Source organism: Canis lupus, chromosome 25 (assembly GCF_003254725.2).
Source record: "Canis lupus dingo isolate Sandy chromosome 25, ASM325472v2, whole genome shotgun sequence".
Taxonomy (NCBI): domain Eukaryota; kingdom Metazoa; phylum Chordata; class Mammalia; order Carnivora; family Canidae; genus Canis; species Canis lupus.
Window position 1 is genome coordinate 44,519,125 of NC_064267.1, and position 20,653 is coordinate 44,539,777.

The 20,653-nt window shown below is 37.2% G+C and overlaps 1 protein-coding gene across 9 annotated transcripts in view; it reads left to right on the forward strand.

Annotated features, from left to right (window-relative positions):
- Nucleotides 1–20,653, forward strand: part of GIGYF2 (GRB10 interacting GYF protein 2) — a 136,272-nt gene that overhangs the window by 86,782 nt on the left and 28,837 nt on the right. For all 9 annotated transcript variants that reach the window (XM_025463460.3, XM_025463462.3, XM_025463463.3 and 6 more), the window contains 8 exons: nucleotides 2,241–2,437; nucleotides 3,414–3,573; nucleotides 10,421–10,587; nucleotides 13,042–13,133; nucleotides 14,557–14,664; nucleotides 15,709–15,809; nucleotides 18,071–18,171; nucleotides 20,019–20,180. In XM_025463460.3, the coding sequence (XP_025319245.1) occupies nucleotides 2,241–2,437; nucleotides 3,414–3,573; nucleotides 10,421–10,587; nucleotides 13,042–13,133; nucleotides 14,557–14,664; nucleotides 15,709–15,809; nucleotides 18,071–18,171; nucleotides 20,019–20,180 (1,088 nt within the window). The remainder of the gene's footprint in view (nucleotides 1–2,240; nucleotides 2,438–3,413; nucleotides 3,574–10,420; nucleotides 10,588–13,041; nucleotides 13,134–14,556; nucleotides 14,665–15,708; nucleotides 15,810–18,070; nucleotides 18,172–20,018; nucleotides 20,181–20,653) is intronic.

A 20,653-nucleotide genomic window follows, 5' to 3' on the forward strand; every position in this document is an offset into this window, starting at 1 on the left:
TGTTAAGATATAGCCATCTTCGTATTAGTTGAGCAGATAGGATTTAGGACCTTCTGCAATAATTTTATTTCCACATCAGACGGGTGACCTTCCTTTTTTTCATATAGTGGTTGGGTCTATGTCCCGAAGGCACACCAAATTGCTGCTGTTCCAAATGAGGCCATAAAGAACATGGATGAATCTGGGGAAGTCCTACCACTTTTGCTAGAGAATAAGCTTAAAGTATATCCCCTTCTTTAGTGTTACTGTTTTTATTTTAACTTGATAATGTATCTTAGTAGGCAGTTTTTTTTTTTAGTAGGCAGTTTTAACATTCACTTCCTTGTTTCTTCTTGTGCATATTTAAAAATAACATTGTAATCCTTCATGTTAAAGGGGTAATTGGTTGAGTCACAATAAAAAAAAAAAAAAATCACACCTTTACCATGGCCTGCAAGCCTTAACATCTTCCTGCCTCTGTGGTTTCAGTGCCATCTCTATCTCCTTTGTACTCTGTTCCCCAGTTTCACAGCCTACTAGGTCCTGACATGAGCCTTGCTCTTTTGTCTCCTTGTCTTAGCAAATACTGTTATCTGTCCCTGAAACTTTCGCACCCAAAGTTCCCAAACTAGGTTAGCGATCTTCTCTTGTTTCTTAAACAACCAGCACTATTCCTGACAGAACAATGCAATAATACAAAAATCTGTGTATTACCTTTTTCCCTAATAGGCTAATATTTTGAGGGTTTAAACCAAGGATATCTTTGCAGTGTTTCATGTCTAGAACAAAGCTTAGTGAGTGGATTCAAGTGTTTGAATCTCTCTCAGGCACTGTGGGACTTGTCCGTTTTGAGACCTGTTTGATATGTAGTTTTTTCAGTTATGGTGTACCCCAAATTACTTGTGGTTCATTCTTGTGGATGTGCATGCCTGGGGCCTTTTTCTTAGGAGATTTTAGGATGGAGTCCAGACATGTGTATTTGAGAAAGCTTCATAGATACGTATTAAGGATTAAAACTCCAGGTTAATATTCTATAAGGGGATAAAACATATGTATGTTAGTCATCTTAGGGCAAAATTCCTATTTAAGAGGGTAAGTAAAGAGTAGCCAGAGAAAAATCTTCAGAGGCAAGAGTGGCCTAGACTAAAGGGACTATGAGGAAGGAAGGAGGTTTAGGATTGGACTGCTGAGGTCAGATGATGAGGACTAGGAAAAGGCATTGGATTTGGGGACTTTGAGGCACTGTTTCTCTTTGGGAGAGAATCTGTATTGGAGGGTGGAAGTGGAAGTCACAGTGCAGCAGGTGTGGGTGATGGTGGTGTATTGGCTATTCTTTTAAGAAGTTTGGCAGAGAAAGTAAAGAGTTCCTGAGAAGAACAGGAATTTGGAGAAGCTATCTGTAATTGAACAAACAAGGTTTCAAAGGGGAAACTGCAGTTGTATCTAATTACTCCCATCCCCTTTCCCTTCTTAAGAGCCCGCATACTGAGAGGCTAGAAATAGAGACCAACACAACACAGAACCTCTTTTGCAGTCTGTTCTTTTTTTTTTTTTTTTTTTAAGATTTTATTTCTTTCATGAAAGAGAGACAGAGACAGGCAGAGGGAGAAGCAGGCTCCATGCAGGGAGCCTGATGTGGGACTCAATCCCAGGACTCCAGGATCACGCTCTGGGCTGAAGGCAGGCGCTAAACCTCTGAGCCACCCAGGAATTCTGTTCTTATTGGGAAGAACTTCCTGCACTGTCCATGTAGACTCCCAAGTGCTCTTTATTATTCTAAAGACTGTAATGTATTGAATTATATTATCACCTGAAATAGGTATTTATTCAAGATAATTGCAGATGTGTTTAGTCAAAGTTAATTGCAGATATGTTTAATCAAAATTGATGAAATACGACATTTTTGAGAAGATTTGCAGTGCTGTTAATGGTCTGCTATATGGAGACATAAGAAGGGATTAGACCAATTCTGTTTGCTTTCAAGAGGGAGACGTACAACTAGTAGATGCTCTAGTGACACAGACAGGCACTGTAGAAGGACCTTCTAGATCACTTTTAATCCTGTTTTGTCATCCTGTAAAGGTACTTCTGTCATTGTAGGGAGAAATAACTATAATTTTCCATAAGAAGTAGCTGCAGTGTCCCTGACACATTCACATTTCTGTTGAGCCCATTTAGCGAGCAGCCTAATTAGAGGATACATTCTTCATAAGAATCTCTAGTTTAAAAGGTTTTCATGTTTCTGTGTTTTTTTCCTTTAGAAATGGTTTCTGATGTCCAGCAGCCCCTGTCACAGATTCCTTCAGATACAGCCTCTCCTCTTCTCATACTTCCACCGCCTGTTCCCAATCCTAGTCCTGCCCTCCGGCCAGTTGAAACGCCGGTCGTAGGTGCTCCTGGTATGGGCAGTGTTTCCACAGAGCCAGATGATGAAGAGGGTCTCAAGCATTTGGAGCAGGTAAAAATTGTGTCATTATTTTTTTCTCCTCCCAAACTACTATAAAAATTGGAAAGCATTAAATGAATCTTCAGAAATAGAACTTCTGTGCGCTAGATTTTATGTACTGGAAAAGTTGTTTGTAAATCTGGTATTTTTTTGTATGAGTAATTGTCTTTCAAATCATTTCATGCTTATAAGTTTCTGCTATGTAGTAGTCATTGTGTCAGGTTATTTTTTCTCTTCTGAGGTTGCCCTTAGCTGTTTGCTTTTCTTTTTTCTTTTTGGAAATTAATGGAATGCCAAAAATGGCAAATACAAGCAGCTGTGCATGGGCATAGCGTCTTCTGTATTTTTGCCTGAAGTGTAACTGGGAAAATAGTTAAACTCAGGATATTAGCATTTTATTCATGTCTCTAGATTTCCCTAGGATTAGATATAACTTTGTTATATGTGAAGTAAATGGTAGCTTATTTTCTATAGAAGAATTTCTCTTTCTTTGAGATGGAGTGGTTGTTGGTGGCAGGAAATGCTTGAAGAGAGGAGGTAGGGCGATGTCTTAGTAGAATTGTAAAAGATTATATTTGTAATTGATTAATTGGATCTTTATTGTATTAACACCTATGTTTTTATAGGTTTAGTTTATATGCTTCAGGACTGACCAATGGCTTATTAAATAGTAATCTTATTAGTGTGTTGATTAGAAGCCTGGCCTTTGATCCATACCAGTTTGTGTTTTAATCTGTTTGGTTTGCTTAATAATTTTGAGACTTTGAGCAAGATTTGGCCTCTCTGAGCCTTAGTTTTCCCCTCCATAAAATGGGGACAGTATATATTTCATGACCTGTTGGAAGAAGTCATGGTTGCCTGCTGTGTTTCTTGCACAGTAGTACCTTTCATAGATCAAGTCATTCATAAAAGGTAGACATTTTTGTTACATGTACAAGTATTAATTTGGGATCATTTGTTTCCTTAATCCTTTTTTTAATCCTGTTAGCAAGCTGAGAAGATGGTGGCTTATCTCCAAGACAGTGCACTAGATGATGAGAGACTGGCATCAAAACTGCAAGAGCACAGAGCTAAGGGAGTCTCAATTCCATTGATGCACGAAGCAATGCAGAAGTGGTATTACAAAGATCCTCAGGGAGAAATTCAAGGTAGCTTGTTCCATTCTACTTGAAGCCATTATCTTCAGATTCTGTAAGATGGTCATTCTTTAATGTTAATTTTCATAGTAGTAGAAAACAATCCATTTTCCAGGTTTTCTTCGTGTGTGTGTGTCTGTAACATGTATACATACATACGTATAGAAGGCATTTTTATAGGTTCCTCCTATAGTACTTTACAGTTTCAGTGGGGGAGGGCAGTCCAAATGAAAATTATTTGAATACAAGGTGGAATGTGATTACTAATAATTTAGGGATGTAAACAAAATACTCAAGACCCCTTCAGTTCTGGCTTCCCAGCTGGTTAACTAGGCAGGTGAATTCCTTATGTTCTTTGTACTTCAGTTTCCCTCCCATAAAAGGGTGATGACAGCAGTCTTGGAAGACCTTACTTGAATGTTTCACTGAAGTGGGGTTGATATCATAAATGATAAACAACTGTTAAAAACATGTGAGAAAGGATCGTACTGTATTATAAACTAATCCCTTAAAAGATTTGTACAGTGCACAAGTTAGATTAGAATGGGGAAAGAATGCTGTAAAAGACAATTTGTTGATTCTTCGTTTCTGCTTTTGAAATCTTTGTTTATAACCTGAAATTGGTTGACTATATTAGTGTCCTTTTCATGATAGTGTTTTACCAAGTATACCCTGTGACCCCTCTCCAGTGTACTAACTCCTTTTCCATTCGCAGTCTCATTACCCTTCCCCTTATTCTCCTTCATAGCATCGAGTGCTGTCTGGTTCTGTATATATTTGTTCATGATCTGTTTATATTCCTGTAGAATGTAGGTACATTGGAAGCAGGACTGTGCATATGCTTGGTTTTTGTTTTTGTTTTGTTTGTTTTGTTTGTAAAACAATCAAAAGTGTTTATTCAGTGTTTTAGGGATTGCAACTGGAGAGACAGAGTGTGCCCCCAAGTTGAGGACTGTGTGTTTTAATTAAAACACATGGAGGTGTGTTTTAATTAAATTTACCTTGAGACAATTGTAGCTTCACATGCAGTTGTAAGAAATAGTAGAGATTTTATGTTACCCAGTTTCTCACACTGGTAATCTAATGCAAAACTATAGTACAATATCCAGCCAGATTATTGACTTTGATATAGTCAAGATTCAAAATGTTTCTATCTAACGTGGAACTTGAATAGCCACACACATTTCCTTCCCACCCTTGCCCACTCCTTAACACTTGGCAACCACTAATCTATTCCCCATTTCTATAGTTTGTCATTTCAAGAATGGTACATAAATGGAATCCATTTCCATCCAATGGAAAAATGTTTTTTTTTTTTTTTTTTTTCCACTCAGCATAATTCTCAGGAGATTGATACAGGTTGTTACATATATCAGCAGTTTCTCTTTATTTACTGAGTAGTACATCCATGACACGGATATAACATAGTTTAACCATTTCATCCATGAAGGGTGTCTGGGTTCCTGTTTTTGGCTTTTTTTTTTTTTAAAGATTTATTTATTTTAGAGAGTGCTCATAGTGGGGAGGGGCAGAGGGAGAAAGGGGGGAGAATCTCAGTCAGACTCTGTTCTGAGTGCAGAGCCTGATGTGGGGCTTGATCTCAGAACTCTGAGGTGACTTGAGTCGAAACCAGGAGTCAGATACTTAACTGAGCCACCCAGGGTCTCCTCATTTTTGGCTATTATGATAAAGTTGTTAAATATTTATAGGTAAGCTTTTGTGTTAACACAACTCTTCATTCCTCTGAGATATAAATACCGAGGAGTGCAATTGCTAGATTGTATGGAAATTGCCATACTGTTTTCCAGAAGGGCTGAACCATTTTGTATTCCCGCAGCAATCTATGAGTTACTTGGTTTCTTCATATCCTTGACAGTATATTTTTTATGTTAGCTGTTTTGACATACTGTGTAGCGATACCTCATTGTAGTTTGGGGTTTTGAGCATCTTTTAATGTGTTTATTGGTTGCTTATTCTCTTTAGTAAACTGTCTCTTCATGGTTTTTTTACCCATGTTCTAATTGTTTGCTTTTTTTTTAACCTTTGAGTTTTGAGACTTCTTTTTTTTGGGGGGGGGGGCTTCTTTATATATATAGATACTAGTCCTTTGTTAGATATGTGGTTTGCAGATATTTTCTCCCATCTGTATCTTTTTATCCTCATAACAGAGTCCTTCACAGATCAAAAGTTTTAAATACTGATGAAGTCCAGTTGATCAGTTTTTCCCTTTTATAGACTGTGTTTTTGGTAGTAAGTCTGAGACCAAAGAACTCTTTTCCTGGCTTCAGATCCCAAATTTCCTTTCCAAAATAGTTTATAGTTTTTGTTTTACATTTAATTCTCCAATCTTTTTTTTTTTTTTTTTTAAAGATTTATTTATTTGAGAGAGAGAGGAAGCCAGGAAAAGGGGCAGAGGGAGAGAGTCTCAAGCAGACTCCACACTGAGCAGGGAGCCTGATGTGGTGCTTGATCCCACTACCCTGAGATCATGACCTGAGCTGAAACCAAGAGTCAATTGCTCAACTCAGTGTGCCAGCTAGGAGATCCAACTCTATGATCTATTTTGAGTTAATTTTTGTGTAATGAATGGGACTTAGGTAAAAGTGGGGGGTTTTTTTTGCTGATGGATATCTAGTTACTCTGGAACCATTTGTTGAAAACCATCTTTCCTCTTTCAAATTGCTTTTGTATCTTAGTTAAAATTCAGTTGGGCATTTTTATGTTGGTCTGTTTCTGTGTTCTTTATTCTACTGATCTGTGTGTCTGTCTTTCCACCAATATCACAGTCTTGATTATTGTAGCTATGTAATACATCTTGAAATTGGATAGACTAATTCCTCCCCTTTTTTTCCTCCTAGTTTATTTTTATCAAAATAGTTTTTAGCTTTCCTAGTTTCTATACCTTTCCATATAAATTTTAGAATACTATTATCTATATTTACCATATAAATATATTAAGAAATCTATATTTAAATATCTTGCTGAGATTTTAATAGGAACTATGTTAAACCTCTGTTATTTTGAAGAAAATTGACATCTTTCTCATGTTAACTTTTCCAGTCTATGAGCTTGTGTAGTTTTTAGAATAGATACACACTCTATTAGATTTGCATCTACTTGATTTTTGAGTAATTATAAATTTTATTTCAATGTCTTTGTGTTCATTGTTACTACATAGAATTGAGTTTTGGATGTTTCTCTTTAGTCTGTGACCTTGCTGAGTTCATTTATTAGTTTTAGGAGTTTTTTTGTGGTTAATGTTAGATTCTGTAGGATTTCCTTTGTAGACATTAGTGTCATCTGTAAATAGCAACAGTTTTTTTTTTGTTTGTTTCCAACCTATATCTTTTATTTCCTTTTGTTGCTTTATTGTATATTCCAACACTATGTTGACTGTGATGAGTGGAAGCAGATATACTTGCTTTTTCTTTCCTTTGTTCCTATTTTAAGGGGAAGACATTCAGTCTTTAATAATTAAGTGTAATGTTAGTTGCTGGCTTTTTATAGATATCCTTTATGAAGTTGAGGAAGATACTTTATTTTTTGAGAGTTTTTATTACAGTTGGTATCGGATTTTGTCAAATCCTTTTCTGTATCTGTTGATATGTTCCCATGATCTTTCTTCTTTAATAATTTTAGTATGGTAGATTAAATTGGTTACATTTTGAATATTGAAGAAGCTTTACATCCTTGGAGTAAACCCCTTTTATTCATGGTGTATAACTCTTTTTATATATTGCTAGATCCTGTTTGGTAATGTTTAGTTAAGGATTTTTGTGTTCATGAAGCATGTTGTTTTGTAGGTTTTTTTTTTTTTTATATATATATTCTCTGTTTTGTAGTTTTTTTATATATATATATTCTCATTGTCTAATTTTATTATCAGTAATATTAGCTTCATAAAATGAACTGGGAAATTAACTCCCTCTCCTATTTTCTGGAAGATTATTTAGGGTTGGTGTTAATTTTTCTTTAAATGTTTTGTAGAATTCTCTAGTGAAACCATCTGGGGACTTCTCTTTTGGGAATTTAATTTAAATTTAATTTAATTTAATTTTAAAATAGGCCCCATGCCAAACATGGGACTTGAACTCACAACCTTGAGATTAAGAGTCATATGACTGAGCCAGCCAGATGCCCTATTTTTGGGGAATCATAAAATTCAATATCCCTAATAGTTACAGGGGCTATTTAAATTATTGATTTAATATGAGTTAATTTGGTAGTTTGTGTTTTTTGATGAATTCATCTATTTCATCTAAGATGTCAAATTTGTGTGGGTAGAGTTATTTGGAGTATTCCCTTATTTTCTTTTTGATATTTTCAGGTTCTCTAGTGATGGCCCCTGTTTCTATTCCTGATCTTGGTAATTTGTTCATTTCTCTTTTGTCATTGCTAGTCTTGCTAGATATTTGATAATTTTATTGATCTTTTCAAAGAATCAACTTCGATATTTTTCACTATTGTTGTTTTCAATTTCATTGAGTTGTGCTCTTTATTATTTCTTTCTTCCTTTTTAGGGTTTGCTTCTCTTTTTCTAGGGTCTTGAGGGTGGGTGCTTATATTATTGATTTGAGACTTTTCTAATGTAAGCATTTAATACTGTGAATTTCTCTTTCAGCACTTAAACTGAGTACCACAAATTTTTATACATGTATTTTCATTTTCATTCAGTTCAGTGTACCTTTTTTTCTTAAGAGAGAGAGAGGTGGGGGATTGCAGAGGAAGAAAAAGAGAAAATCTTAAGCAGGCTCCATGCCTAGCATGTGATCCTGACTGGGGGCTTAATCTCACAACCTTGAAATCATGATATGAGCCAAAATCAAGAGTTGGACGCTTAACTGACTAAGCTACCCAGGTGCCTCCAGTTCGGTATATATATATTTTTTTTTTTTTTTTGATTGCCCTTGAAACCTCCACTTTAAAAAATATATATTTAAGTAATTTCTATACCATATTAAACTCATGATCCTGAGATCAAGAGTCATATACTCTTTGGACTGAGCCATCCAGGCCCTCATGAGACTTCCACTTTTACTTGTGGATAACTTGGAATGTGTTTAGTTTCCAAGTGTTTGGAGTTTTCCTGTTATCTTTCTGTTAATGATTTCTGGCTTGATTTTATTGTGGTTGAAAAACACACCGTATATAATTTCAGTTTTTAACATTTTTTTGAGACTTCTTTATGGCTCAGTATAGTTCATTTTGCTGTATGTTCTATGGGTACTTGAAAAGAATGTTTATTTTGCTGTCTGGAGCATTCTATAAACATCAGTTGGACCTTGTTCATTGATGGTTTTGTTGAGCTCTGTAATCTTGTTGGTTTTCTGTCTAATTATATCAGTTGTTGTGGGAATGGTGTTGAGGTCTGCATCTGTAACTGAGGATTTCTCTGTCTTTATAGTTTTATTAGATTTTGCTTCATGTATTTTTGCAGCTTTGTTTGATGTATACATTTTTATAATTACTATGTCTTTTTGGTGGATTGACCCTTTGTTAATACATATCCTCTCTGTCTCTGTTAATTTTCTTTGTTTTGAAGTCTACTTTATCAAATACTAATATAGCTATTCCAGCCTTTTCCCCCCTTAACACTTGCATGATATATCTTTTTCTATCCTTTTATTTTCTTTTTTTTTTCAATTAAAAATGGTTTTGTTTTTATTTTTTTATTTTTTGTATATTTTTTTGTTGGAGTTTGATTTGCCAACATATAGCATAACACCCAGTGCTCATCCTGTCAAGTGCCCCCCTCCCAGTCACCCCATCCCCCTGCCCACCTGCCTTTCCACTACCCCTCGTTCGTTTCCCAGAGTTATATCCTTTTATTTTCAATTTGCCTATATTATATTTAAAATTACTTTCTTGTAGGTAGCATATAATTGTGTCGTATTTTTAGTTGTATATATTGGGTTATGTTTTTTGTTACTGACAACTTCTCCAAATTTGGGATACATGAGGTAAAATGAAAAGTCAGGGAATTCACCACCACTGTATGGTTCCTTAGGCTCCAAGGCTCTAGCAAGTCTGCTTTTTTTCTCTCTACTCTTTGGGGTCATCTTTTGTTTCTTTTGTATATAATGTGTAGGGTTTTTTGTTGAATTTAGCAGAAGGAGCAGGGACAAGTATATCTATTCTATCTTCCCAGAAATGGATGTTCTAGGGCTTTGTTTTATTTACTATTGTATTCCCATGGCCTAGACCCATATAATTGGTGTTCAGTAAATATTTAGTGAATGAATGAATGAATGGATATGAATCAGAGTGCATTTGTTGTTTTTTCTATAAAATATTTAATTTTTAATTATAAAACATCTAGAGAATGTTAACACCACCCCCCACCCCCCATGCCCCTGGCCAAATTTAGTCATACCTGGGTAAATAAACTGCAATTTATCTTAATTTAATAGATTGTTGCTTATACTTTGCTTAACCTTTAATAATCTGGCAGAAAATGAAAATTAGAGAAAAGCATATTTAGCCTAACTACATGTTTATATTTATGCCTAAGTAATACAAAATCTAACAAAAACACTCATTTTTATGAATTCTGACAAATGAATTGTAGAGATCAAGTGAAATGGAGACAGTTACACTTCTTAAAATAATTAAAGTGCCACAGAGAATTTGGGATGTATAGACAGGAGTCTTATTTCAAAATCATTTCTGTTGCATTTTATTAGTTAGAAGCCTATTTAACTGCCTCTGGGGATGGATTAAATTAAAATATCATACAAAATATTTGATAGACCTCAAACAAGTTGTATCTTTGGTTAAGGATCAGACTCAGGAAATATTTTTTTCGTCTTCAGTCTGAAAGGATTTTTATTGCCCTTCTGTTTAATTGGTGCTATTATAGGTCCCTTCAATAATCAGGAGATGGCGGAATGGTTTCAGGCGGGTTATTTTACTATGTCTTTATTGGTGAAGAGAGCATGTGATGAAAGCTTCCAACCTCTTGGTGATATCATGAAAATGTGGGGAAGGGTTCCCTTCTCTCCCGGCCCAGCTCCCCCTCCTCATATGGTAAGTACCTTACAGCTCTCTCAGAACACATAAGAGGTGCAGAAACACTTGCTTCTCTTTGTAAACACAATGCAGATGTTGCATCTTACAAGGAAGAAACTGCATTTTTTGAGAGTAATTGAGATGACAATGGACAGTCTGAATTGGGGACTGCATACCTAGCTATAGTGATCTTTTTAGAACTCAAATACCTGTGTTCACCCTCCAATCCCTAAATTCTAAAGGAAAACCTTCAGTAGCTTTCTTCTAGCAGGTGTAGAATAAAGAACATCTTACTCTGTCTTGCCTACTAGGTCCTACGTGTTCTGGCTCCTAATTTTCTAAACTCACTTCAGAGCTTTTAACTTTATGTATTGTGCTTCAGTTCTGTTGACTTCTTAGAGTTCCTTTTTGCATCTGGTTAGAATGCGCATTCTCCTCTTTCCCTTCCCTTCTTCCCTCCCCTCTGTTTGCCACTTGGTTGCTGACTCATAAAATTCCTAAATTTTAGGTTTATCTTAAAGCAAATAAATGTTGCTAATAAAAAAAATTTAGTGCTTTGGAATATTTTGAAGATTTTTTCTTTTTTTAAATATTAGTTACTGGTATTGTAACTAAAAATTGATTCATAATGTAACATACCTCATATACTGGCACTGGAATATCTTTGAAAGGGGAAATTGTACCTCTCTGCAGCTGCTTCTCCCTTCTCCCTGTAGAATTCTTTTTGGAGGGCCTCGAATCTGTGCTTTATGTTTCCTTTTCCAGGTTGGAGTGTTGGGTGGCTGCAGTAGTCAGAAGTGGCCATGGTCAGACACCTTTAGTGGGAACACTGGGTCACTGCAATAACAGTCACCATTGATTTATTCATCAGCTACATAGTGAGGGCCTGTGCTAGGCCTTGTGGTGGGTTCGAGATGAGGGCAAATAGGCCTCAAACTCTATGGTCAAAGGGGTTTATAGGTAAGAACAGTGGCCATCAAACTTGTTTGGCCACAGCCTGTAGGAAAATAAAAGTGAGTTTTACATTACTACTCTTTACGTTCATAACCATATGTATATTTTTGTGAAAGAAATTTCACAGAACATTTTGTGCCATGCACATATTTTCTTCCCTCCCTCCCTCCCTTCCTTCCTTTCTATATGAATGTTTATCTTGACCTAGTAATCAGTGTCGCAATCCACTGATGGGCGAAACCTCCTATAATTTGGAGAGCAGTGACAAGTTCTAGGTGAGGGAGATTATTTCTGACATTTCTGTTGTAAATCAAAAGAAAAATTATTGTATAAACATTTAACTTATATACCAAGTTTGAGCTTTATTTCCCTTTTCTGAAATTGGGATGAGTTATTGTGCATGTTTCAGTGCTGAAAATTCATCCCTTGGAGCTTGGCATGGTTGCTCTAGCCCATTTCCTGACTTCCAGGTAAGGGGGCTGAGCCTCAATTAGACTTACTTAAGGGGCAGAACCATGGCAAGCTCTGTTTCTGTCAGCTGTTATTGTCATTGCCCTGAATAGCACTGGTAAGAGAGTTCACTTTGATGATGAATATACCTTGAAATGTAGGTTTTTATGTAGACATTTTAGATTAATCTAGTGTAGCTTCCACCTTCCCATATTTAATGAAAAGAAAAATGTTCCTGAATTTGAAATGATCTCCACCCCCCCAAATTGTGTATCAAATATTTTATTTCAAAGCCTACTTTCTGTATAATAAAGAGATAAACTGTTCATTAATGACTTGCCTTAGTTCTGTGTCACCCTTATGTCTTCATTATTTGTTATCTTATACTTCACATTTTATTCTTTCTCCCAATTTTAACTTTTCAGAATTTAAATTCCAGCTATGTTATTTGAAAATACAAACTAAAAAACTGTATCTTTTCCAACTCATGATGTATTAATAGTAATAGAAACACCAAATTTTAGGGTTGACAGTTACAATTTTCAAAGCTCTTTCATATTCCGTTAATTTAAAACTGCTCAGCATCTTTGACAAGACATATATCTACATTGTTCTCTATATTCATTAGGGGCCCTTGTAAAATTCCTACTGTCACATTAACTTCTGTAATTTTACTCCTGTTTTGTCCTATTTCTCTAATTCTGCGTGATCTCCAAATTTAGAGATCACTTTTAACATTGGGAAATAATATATTTTTTAGTTAACAGTAATGACTCTGGAGTACAGTATAATATTTAGCTTCAAGGGTAGGAGGGGAGAACAACTGCTGAAATGAGGACCCCTTTCCCACCATAGGGAATCTCTTAAAAATGCAGACACCACCTTCTTCCACTAGATGGCATTGTTTAGCCTTTAAAGAACTTTGTAAGAAAAGCATTTGGGGCATAAAGAGAGAGTGGCTTGTAAAGATCTGAGATTGACTTTGCTTTCAGATGTATGTAGTAAATGGCTTTTAGGCTCTTTGCAGTTTGTTCAGTGGTATTTCTTTCCCTACCCCTTCACTCCTAGGGAGAGTTGGACCAGGAACGACTGACCAGGCAGCAGGAGCTCACTGCCTTGTACCAAATGCAGCACCTTCAGTACCAGCAGTTCTTAATACAGTAAGAGCAATAATACAGTAGGGTACCCTGCATTATTCAAAGTGCCTTTATTTAAAAAAATTTTTTTTGAAGATTTTATTTGTTTGAGAGTGTGTACACATGAGTCGGGGGGAGGGGCAGAGGGAGAGGGAAAAACAAACTTCCCCCTAAATGCGGAGTGCCATGTGGGCTCCATTTCAGGACCCCAATATCATGACCTGAGCCGAAACCAAGAGTCTGACTCTATTGGCTAAGCCTCCCAGGAGCCCCAAAGTGCCTTTAGATATAATCTCCCATGTTTTACCTTTTATAGCAGAGAACTAAAAGTTTATAAGATACTTCAGTCACCCAGTTAGTGCCATGTTACCACTATATATTTGGAGTTTGGTCTTACCTTTATAAGTACCAGAAATTTACAGAAAATGACACATTAACTATAATTTTGCAAGCTCGTTAGCTCCTAAAGCAAGAAACAACAAGCATTTTAAGAATTAAATGGCTCAACTTTGAATGCCAGAGAAAAAACATAGTTGAGAGGGCAGAGAAGAAGTAAAAATTTATACTGTTAGTAGTGATGTGGAATAATGGCAAAATCACTTGAATTATGTGTCCTTTTGGTAGAAGCAGTAAGATTTACTGTCATCTGGTGCAAAGATTGACAAACCAGCTTGGTCCCTGTTGTCATGAGCAGGTTTTTTTATTTTTTAATTTTTTTTAATTCATGAGAGACATAGGCAGAGGGAGAAGCAGGCTCCTGTGGGGAGCCTAATGTGGGACTCGATCCCAGAACCCTGGGATCGGATCACGCCCTGAGCTGAAGGCAGATGCTCAGCCACTGAGTCACCCAGGTGCCCCATAAGTAGGGTTTTATTTGGAACACAGCTACACACATATGTTGGTGTGTTGTCTATGGCTGCTTTTGCACTGCAGTGGCAGAATTAAATAGTTGCATGTGGCCTGCAAAGCTGAAAATATTTACTGTCTGGCTCTTTACAGAAAAAAAATTGTTTACCCCGATCTAGTGAAAAAAATCTTAACCTAAAATTTTCTAAGCTGAAACATAAATTTTAAGAATCTTTATACAAGTTATTTTTATTTTTGCAAAAGGTGCTTCATGTGGAAATAGTTCGAATCTGTTTTATTTTTCATTTGCTTTCTGACATTAGTTTTGGGGAGTTTGCTAGTTTTTGACATTTTGTAATTTTCCTTTTTTCTTTTTCTTTTTTTTCTTGCTCTCCTCTTTCATCATGTTATCTAGAAGTTCAGTTTTTTGACAGAATGACAGAATTTTCTGTATAACTATCATGAAGAATTGTTAAAATTTATTTGATAGCTATTTCTAGTGGTTTTTTGGGGGGTGGTAGACCAACCTTTGCTTTTCAGTATCTCAGTAAAGTGCACTAAATGTGGATTGACAGGTTACACTTTATTTTACTTTTTGAAGACAGCAGTATGCACAGGTTTTGGCTCAACAACAGAAAGCAGCTTTGTCTTCACAGCAGCAGCAGCAGTTGGCACTTCTTCTCCAACAGTTCCAGGCCCTGAAAATGAGGTTGGTCATCATTCCATGATGTGTTAACATTGTGTGTGTGTGTGTGTGTGTGTGTGTGTGTGTGTGTGTATTAAAGAGAAGAAAGGAAATGTTGGTATAATGTATGAACTCTGGTATCAAAATACCCACACATGGCACATGTGTGTATTATGTGTAAAAACAGAATATAGCTTTTAAAAATAATAACTAAGCTGGCAATAAAGCATTTTTGGTCTTTGTACTAATAGAGGATAAATTTGGAATAAGAATCACAGAATAATGAGGACATTGAAAAAGCAGTATATTCTTAGAGAACCAACAACAAAATTATAGTCCAGAAGTTTAATCTCCTTTTCACCCATGAGAACTCAAGAAAGATATTCACACTGCCATATAGACTTAAACTCTTCCAGAACCCAAAAGCCATTCAGATAAGTCTGAGGAAAAGGAAATTATGCTAGAAGTCTTAAATTTCTGTAGTTTCAGATTATCATTCAGGGCAATACTTGTATTCCTTCAGAGGTATCGATGACCTTCTTAAAAATCTTACTGTCCAATTTTACCAAAACCTTCTACATTTCTCTCTTGAGTCCTAACCCATCTAGTGAGGTAGGCAGGTTAAGCAGTAAGGTGCCAGTTTACGGATGGATAACTGATACACCGAGAGATGAAAGGACTCCGTTGACATACTACACAGAAGACTTCAAAGGAATAAAACGAAGACCTTTTGACTTATGGTCTATGGATTTTTCATTATAACAAGCTGGCTCTGTTATTCTTACTGACATATTCTGTTTTTTTTTTTTTTTTTTAAGAATATAGGTATATTCCTTTAGAAATCAACATTTGTTAATACCTTGATTCCAGAGGGTGATAACTGGGCCTCTATCTTTGTTCCTCTCCTAAACACTTTGGTGGTGTTACATTTTAGGTGTTACATTTTAGTTAAAACAATGAAGGAGTTTTCTGGCTAAATAGCTGGAAAAACCTGCCAATAATGTAGAAATTCCTCTTTATTTTTGCAAATGACAAGAATAAGTTAATTTTTTTATTTCCCTTTTGCAGAATATCTGATCAGAACATCATTCCTTCAGTAACTAGGTCTGTGTCGGTGCCAGATACTGGTTCTATCTGGGAGCTTCAACCAACAGCCTCACAGCCTACAGGTAAAAATTTAGATTGGCCTTTAAGGTAGCTCCAAGGATTTAGACTTTTATTTTATAATTCAACTTTTAAAAAATATGTCACTTTTGAACAATTTTATATTGAATATTAACAAAAAGTCTCATTTTTTAATAGACGCCAGCAAAGGATTGAAAAATATTATTGAAAATTCACTGTTAAGGATTTGCCAGAAGTGTTTAGTAGATAAATTTCATGAATTTGAATCAGCCTCTCTCTTTATGTTGCTCTACCAGTGTGGAAAAGTCTTTTAAGGGATCCCTCTGCCTGTGTCTCTGCCTTTCTCTGTGTGTGTGTCTCTCATGAATAAATAAAATCTTTAAAAAGAAGAAAAGTCTTTTGAAATGTTCTTTTTATTTCTTTTGCCAGAGTGGGGGAAAAAAAAAAAGCTTAAGTAAAAACATTTTTTCTTTTGAGTGAAGGATTAATATATATAGCTTAACACTGCAGGCACCCAGAAGTTTTGAGATGAGAAAAGGCTGCTTTAAAGTGAGCACCCTACCTTATTCTCTGATCTTTTTGCATCAAATTAGAAATTTTGGGGCTGGAATTTTTTTTTTAAGTCTTGATATTGGTGGAACACTTAATGGTTTTTAAGATTTGATAACTGCAGATGTAGGTAGTTTGAACCATGGACAGTCCTTACAAGAGGTTATAGTTGGTGTTGACAATTCTCAGGAACCATAGGCATTGATGGATTTTTCTTTTTTTCTTTTTTTTTTTTTTTAAGATTTTATTTATTTATTCATGAGAGACAGAGAGAGAGAGAGAGAGAGGCAGAGACACAGGCAGAGGGAGAAGCAGGCCCCATGCAGGGAGCCTGATGTTGGGACTCGATCCCGGGACTCCAAGAACACACCCTGGGCCAAAGGTGACGCTAAACCTCTGAGCCACCAGGGCTGCCCCATTGATGGATTTTTCTTAAAGCCCTTGAGCTTTTCAGGCTGTAGTTCTCTTGCTAATACCGGTCCTGGGGATTATAGCAGGAGAAGGACTGATTATCGTCCTTCATCAACTTTCCCTACTCTGTGTACCTTATTTTTTTCTTGGTAGCCATTTATAGTTATGATGCTAAAATATTCTCCAGTTTTGGGGGAACTGTTTGTAAATACCTTATTAAGCAGTTTCTTTCTTTGGGTGTGGAATGATCAAGGCCTTTTACAAATGGTCCGTTGGTTTTCTACAACCAATAATTTATCCCTACAGAAGTAGGGATATAGGGAATAGAGAATGCTGGAAAGTGATGTCAGCAAACCTTTTGCTGGCAATAGGAAAATAGACTCAGAAATCTTTATCTGTTTACTACTTCATCTGACCTTGTGCTGTCAGCAGGACCCATTGTCATTTGTGAGATCTTCCCAGCCTTTCCAGAGGCTTCCCTAGCTCCAGCTATACCTCTTTCTCTCTCTTTGAAGTGAAATTTCACTTAGCAGAACATTAACCATTTTTAGATGAGCAATTCAGTGGCATTTAATACATTCATAACATCGTGCAACTACTTAATGCTCGCTCTCTAGTTTCACAGTTATATACCTCTCTTGACCCCACTCACTCTACTGAGTGTGCAATAAGAGTTTGTACGGCTGCTGGGAATGCTGTGGGCTTTGGATCATCTAACACACTGGGATTTAAATCCTGGCATGGCCACATGCTTGGTGTGTGTCCTTGGGAATGTTATGGAACTACTCCTGATCCTTAGCTTATTCATCTGTAAAGATGAGGGATATGAACAGATACAGAGTTGGTTTGTTTCAAGAGAGAGGGAGGGGAGGGAGTGGGAGAGGGGCACCAGGAAAGGGAGAGGGCCGGGGTGCGGGGGAGAGGAAGGGAAGGAATCCTAAGCAGACTCCACGCCCAGTGTGGAGCCCAATACCGGGCTCGATCTCATGACCCTGAGATCATGACCTGAACCAAAATCAAGAATCAGATGCCAACCAAGTGAGCCACTCAGGTGCTGCCCCTCTTACAGGGTTTTTGAAGATGAAATTAGTTTCCTAGCAAATGCCTGGTAATTTATTTCCTTCTAGATGGGTGAAGGATATTGATTTAAACCAGAGTTCAGTGGCAGTTTAGTCTGCCTAAAAGCACTATGATGGAGCTCATTCAGGGACAGGGAAACAGCTTATGTGGATATGTGGGGAGATATATATATATATGTGTGTGTGTGTGTGTGTGTGTGTGTGTGTGTATATATATATATATAAAAGCTCTGATATCCCTCACTTTTTTCTTTATTGTTTCACAGTTTGGGAAGGTGGTAGTGTATGGGATCTTCCCCTTGACACCACAACTCCAGGACCAGCCCTTGAACAGCTTCAGCAGATGGAGAAGGCCAAAGCTGCAAAGGTCTGAAACTCATTCTCCCATAGCAGTGCTTGCTTTCCAGCTGTAGGACAGCATTTGTTTACTGATGTCTCTCTTGCTAGCTCTACTTTTTCCTGTTAGTTTACTGTTACTTAGTGGAATAAGCACATTCATATTCTATCCTTACCATTCCCTCTTCTCCCAAAAAAGACCTCAAACAATGAAAATTAGCAAACTAAATTAATTGGTTGTTGGTTGACACATTAATGATTATGATCATATGTATACTTTAATTACATTATTTATAGTATAAACACTTTCCTAAGACCTAGGAAAATATGCACTGCATTGCTTATCAGACCATTGATCTGTGGCTTGAGTTTTCACATTGAATCTTTATAGTGGTGTTAGTTTACATTTCTTACTGTACCCAGAAATGTGGTTGAAAAGCTCAACATTAAATCCTGTGTTCCATTCACGTCTTCTGGAGTAGCAGGAAGTCTTGAATTCTGGTTATTACTTGTCAGCTAAGGATGTCTTACCAACACTTATTGCTGTTATAATGATTCTCGGTCCTCATGCCTCTGGGAGAATCTTGTTCCTATTTTGTACTTAATGTGTTCTTATCCTCTGAGGTACTGGCAGTCTCCTTAGAGGGTCCAGAACGTAGAAGGGGTTCATGGTCAGGGTCTGTCTCCATAAATGAGTAAGAGACCATAATTCAGCTAATTCTGGAGAGTGTTCTAGTACTGTAGTGCTTTGTGCTGGGAACATGTAGATGATGAGGGATAGGAGCCTGCAGTCTTTTGTGTCTGGGGTGTGTGTGTGTGTGTGTTTTGAAGTGGGTAGAAGGCAATGACACACAGGTAAGTAACACAGTTACAAGGGTGGTCAGGAAAGCATATGGGCTAGCTATTCTCACCTTGTTGGAGAGGTGGGCATCAGGAATTGTGTGACGTTGATGGACAGTGTTACCTGCACTGACTTTCACTTGAAGAACAGTAGGATTTAATCCAGTTAAAGGAGCCAGTTCCTGTAAAGGCTCAGAAATGCATGAGAACATACTGGCTCAAGAAGCAGCTAAATAATTTGGTCTGGCCTGCTGGGGACATTGTGTGTCTGAGGGATTGATTAGTGGAGAACAAGGAGGCTTAGATAAGACAAGCCAGTCATGAGAGTCCTTATACATGTCCTGTTAGAGGGTTAAGGTTTATTTTCAGGGTGAAGGATGGTGTTAAATGTAAGCCCTGGAGTGATTTATTTTGATGGAACTTAAGATGTGCTGGGGAATGTGGGCAAAATGGATGCTGGGAAACCCAAATAAGGGACTCTTAGAAATGTGGATGAGAAAGTGAAAGCTTGAACTGGCATGTGGCAGTGAGATTGGAAACTGGGTGCTGGATTGGACTAGTAACTAAGAACTATAAATTATAGAACTAGTTAGGAGATTGATCTTCAAATTTTAAAGAGCTGTGTTTTTTTCACATTAGCAGCTTTACAGTGTTGCTAATGAAACCTTGTAGACACACTATTAGATCTTGAATCAGAAAATTCTTTGTAGGGATGAGCACAGAAGTGCCACCCCAAGAGAGTTCTGACATTACTCTCCTGTTGGCCACTTTCTCCTATGTCTAGGCGATGACATGTGGTAGTGTGGAGTGAGGAGGAGAATCCATTCAGTTTAGAAGAGCATGACACTGTTGTACTTACTGCGACACAACAGAGCTGAGTTCTCACAGAGCTAGCTTCATCACTCAGTTGCAGTACAAGCAACAGTGAATGGTGTAGTGTCTGCATCTTCTGGCTTCTCCTAATGGTGCTGGTCAGTGATGTTGGAGTGTTTCTGTGCTTGGCTTCAGGTTTCTTAGAGTGTTTTCTTGTAATCACAGCTAGAACAGGAGAGAAGAGAGGCAGAAATGAGGGCAAAACGGGAAGAGGAGGAACGAAAGAGGCAAGAAGAACTCCGGAGACAACAGGAGGAAATTCTTCGGAGACAGCAGGAGGAGGAAAGGAAGAGGCGGGAGGAAGAAGAGCTCGCCCGAAGGAAACAGGTATACCTTGGAGAATACTGCCCCAGAATTAGCCCTGAACCACATTCTCAGTTCTCGGGAGCTGGTCTCTCAGAGGGAGTTAATGGCAGGATTGGGATTAAAACCTTAGGAGATTCACTTCCTTTAGAAGAAATGTCTGTGACCCACTTGTAGCCCCTGGGGGGGTAGCTTCAGTCCTGGTACATCACTGAAGTTGATTTCTTTTGAATATTTTTAGTTAGACTGTAACTAAGTCTTTGTTTAAGTATTTATAACCAGTGATGAACAGTTTTCATGCATTTTGGCTGTTTGTATTTCTTTTTTGGGGATTCTCTGTTCCTGTGCTGGATCCCTTTTTCTGTTGGGATTTTTACAGATCCCAGTTGAAATAGTCTGCTCTGTAATAGCCCCAAAGTCCAGCTTTCTCTCACATTTCATACCCATTATCGGCACCAAGAGGTACTCTGTGAAGAACAGAAGGGTCCATGCTGAGT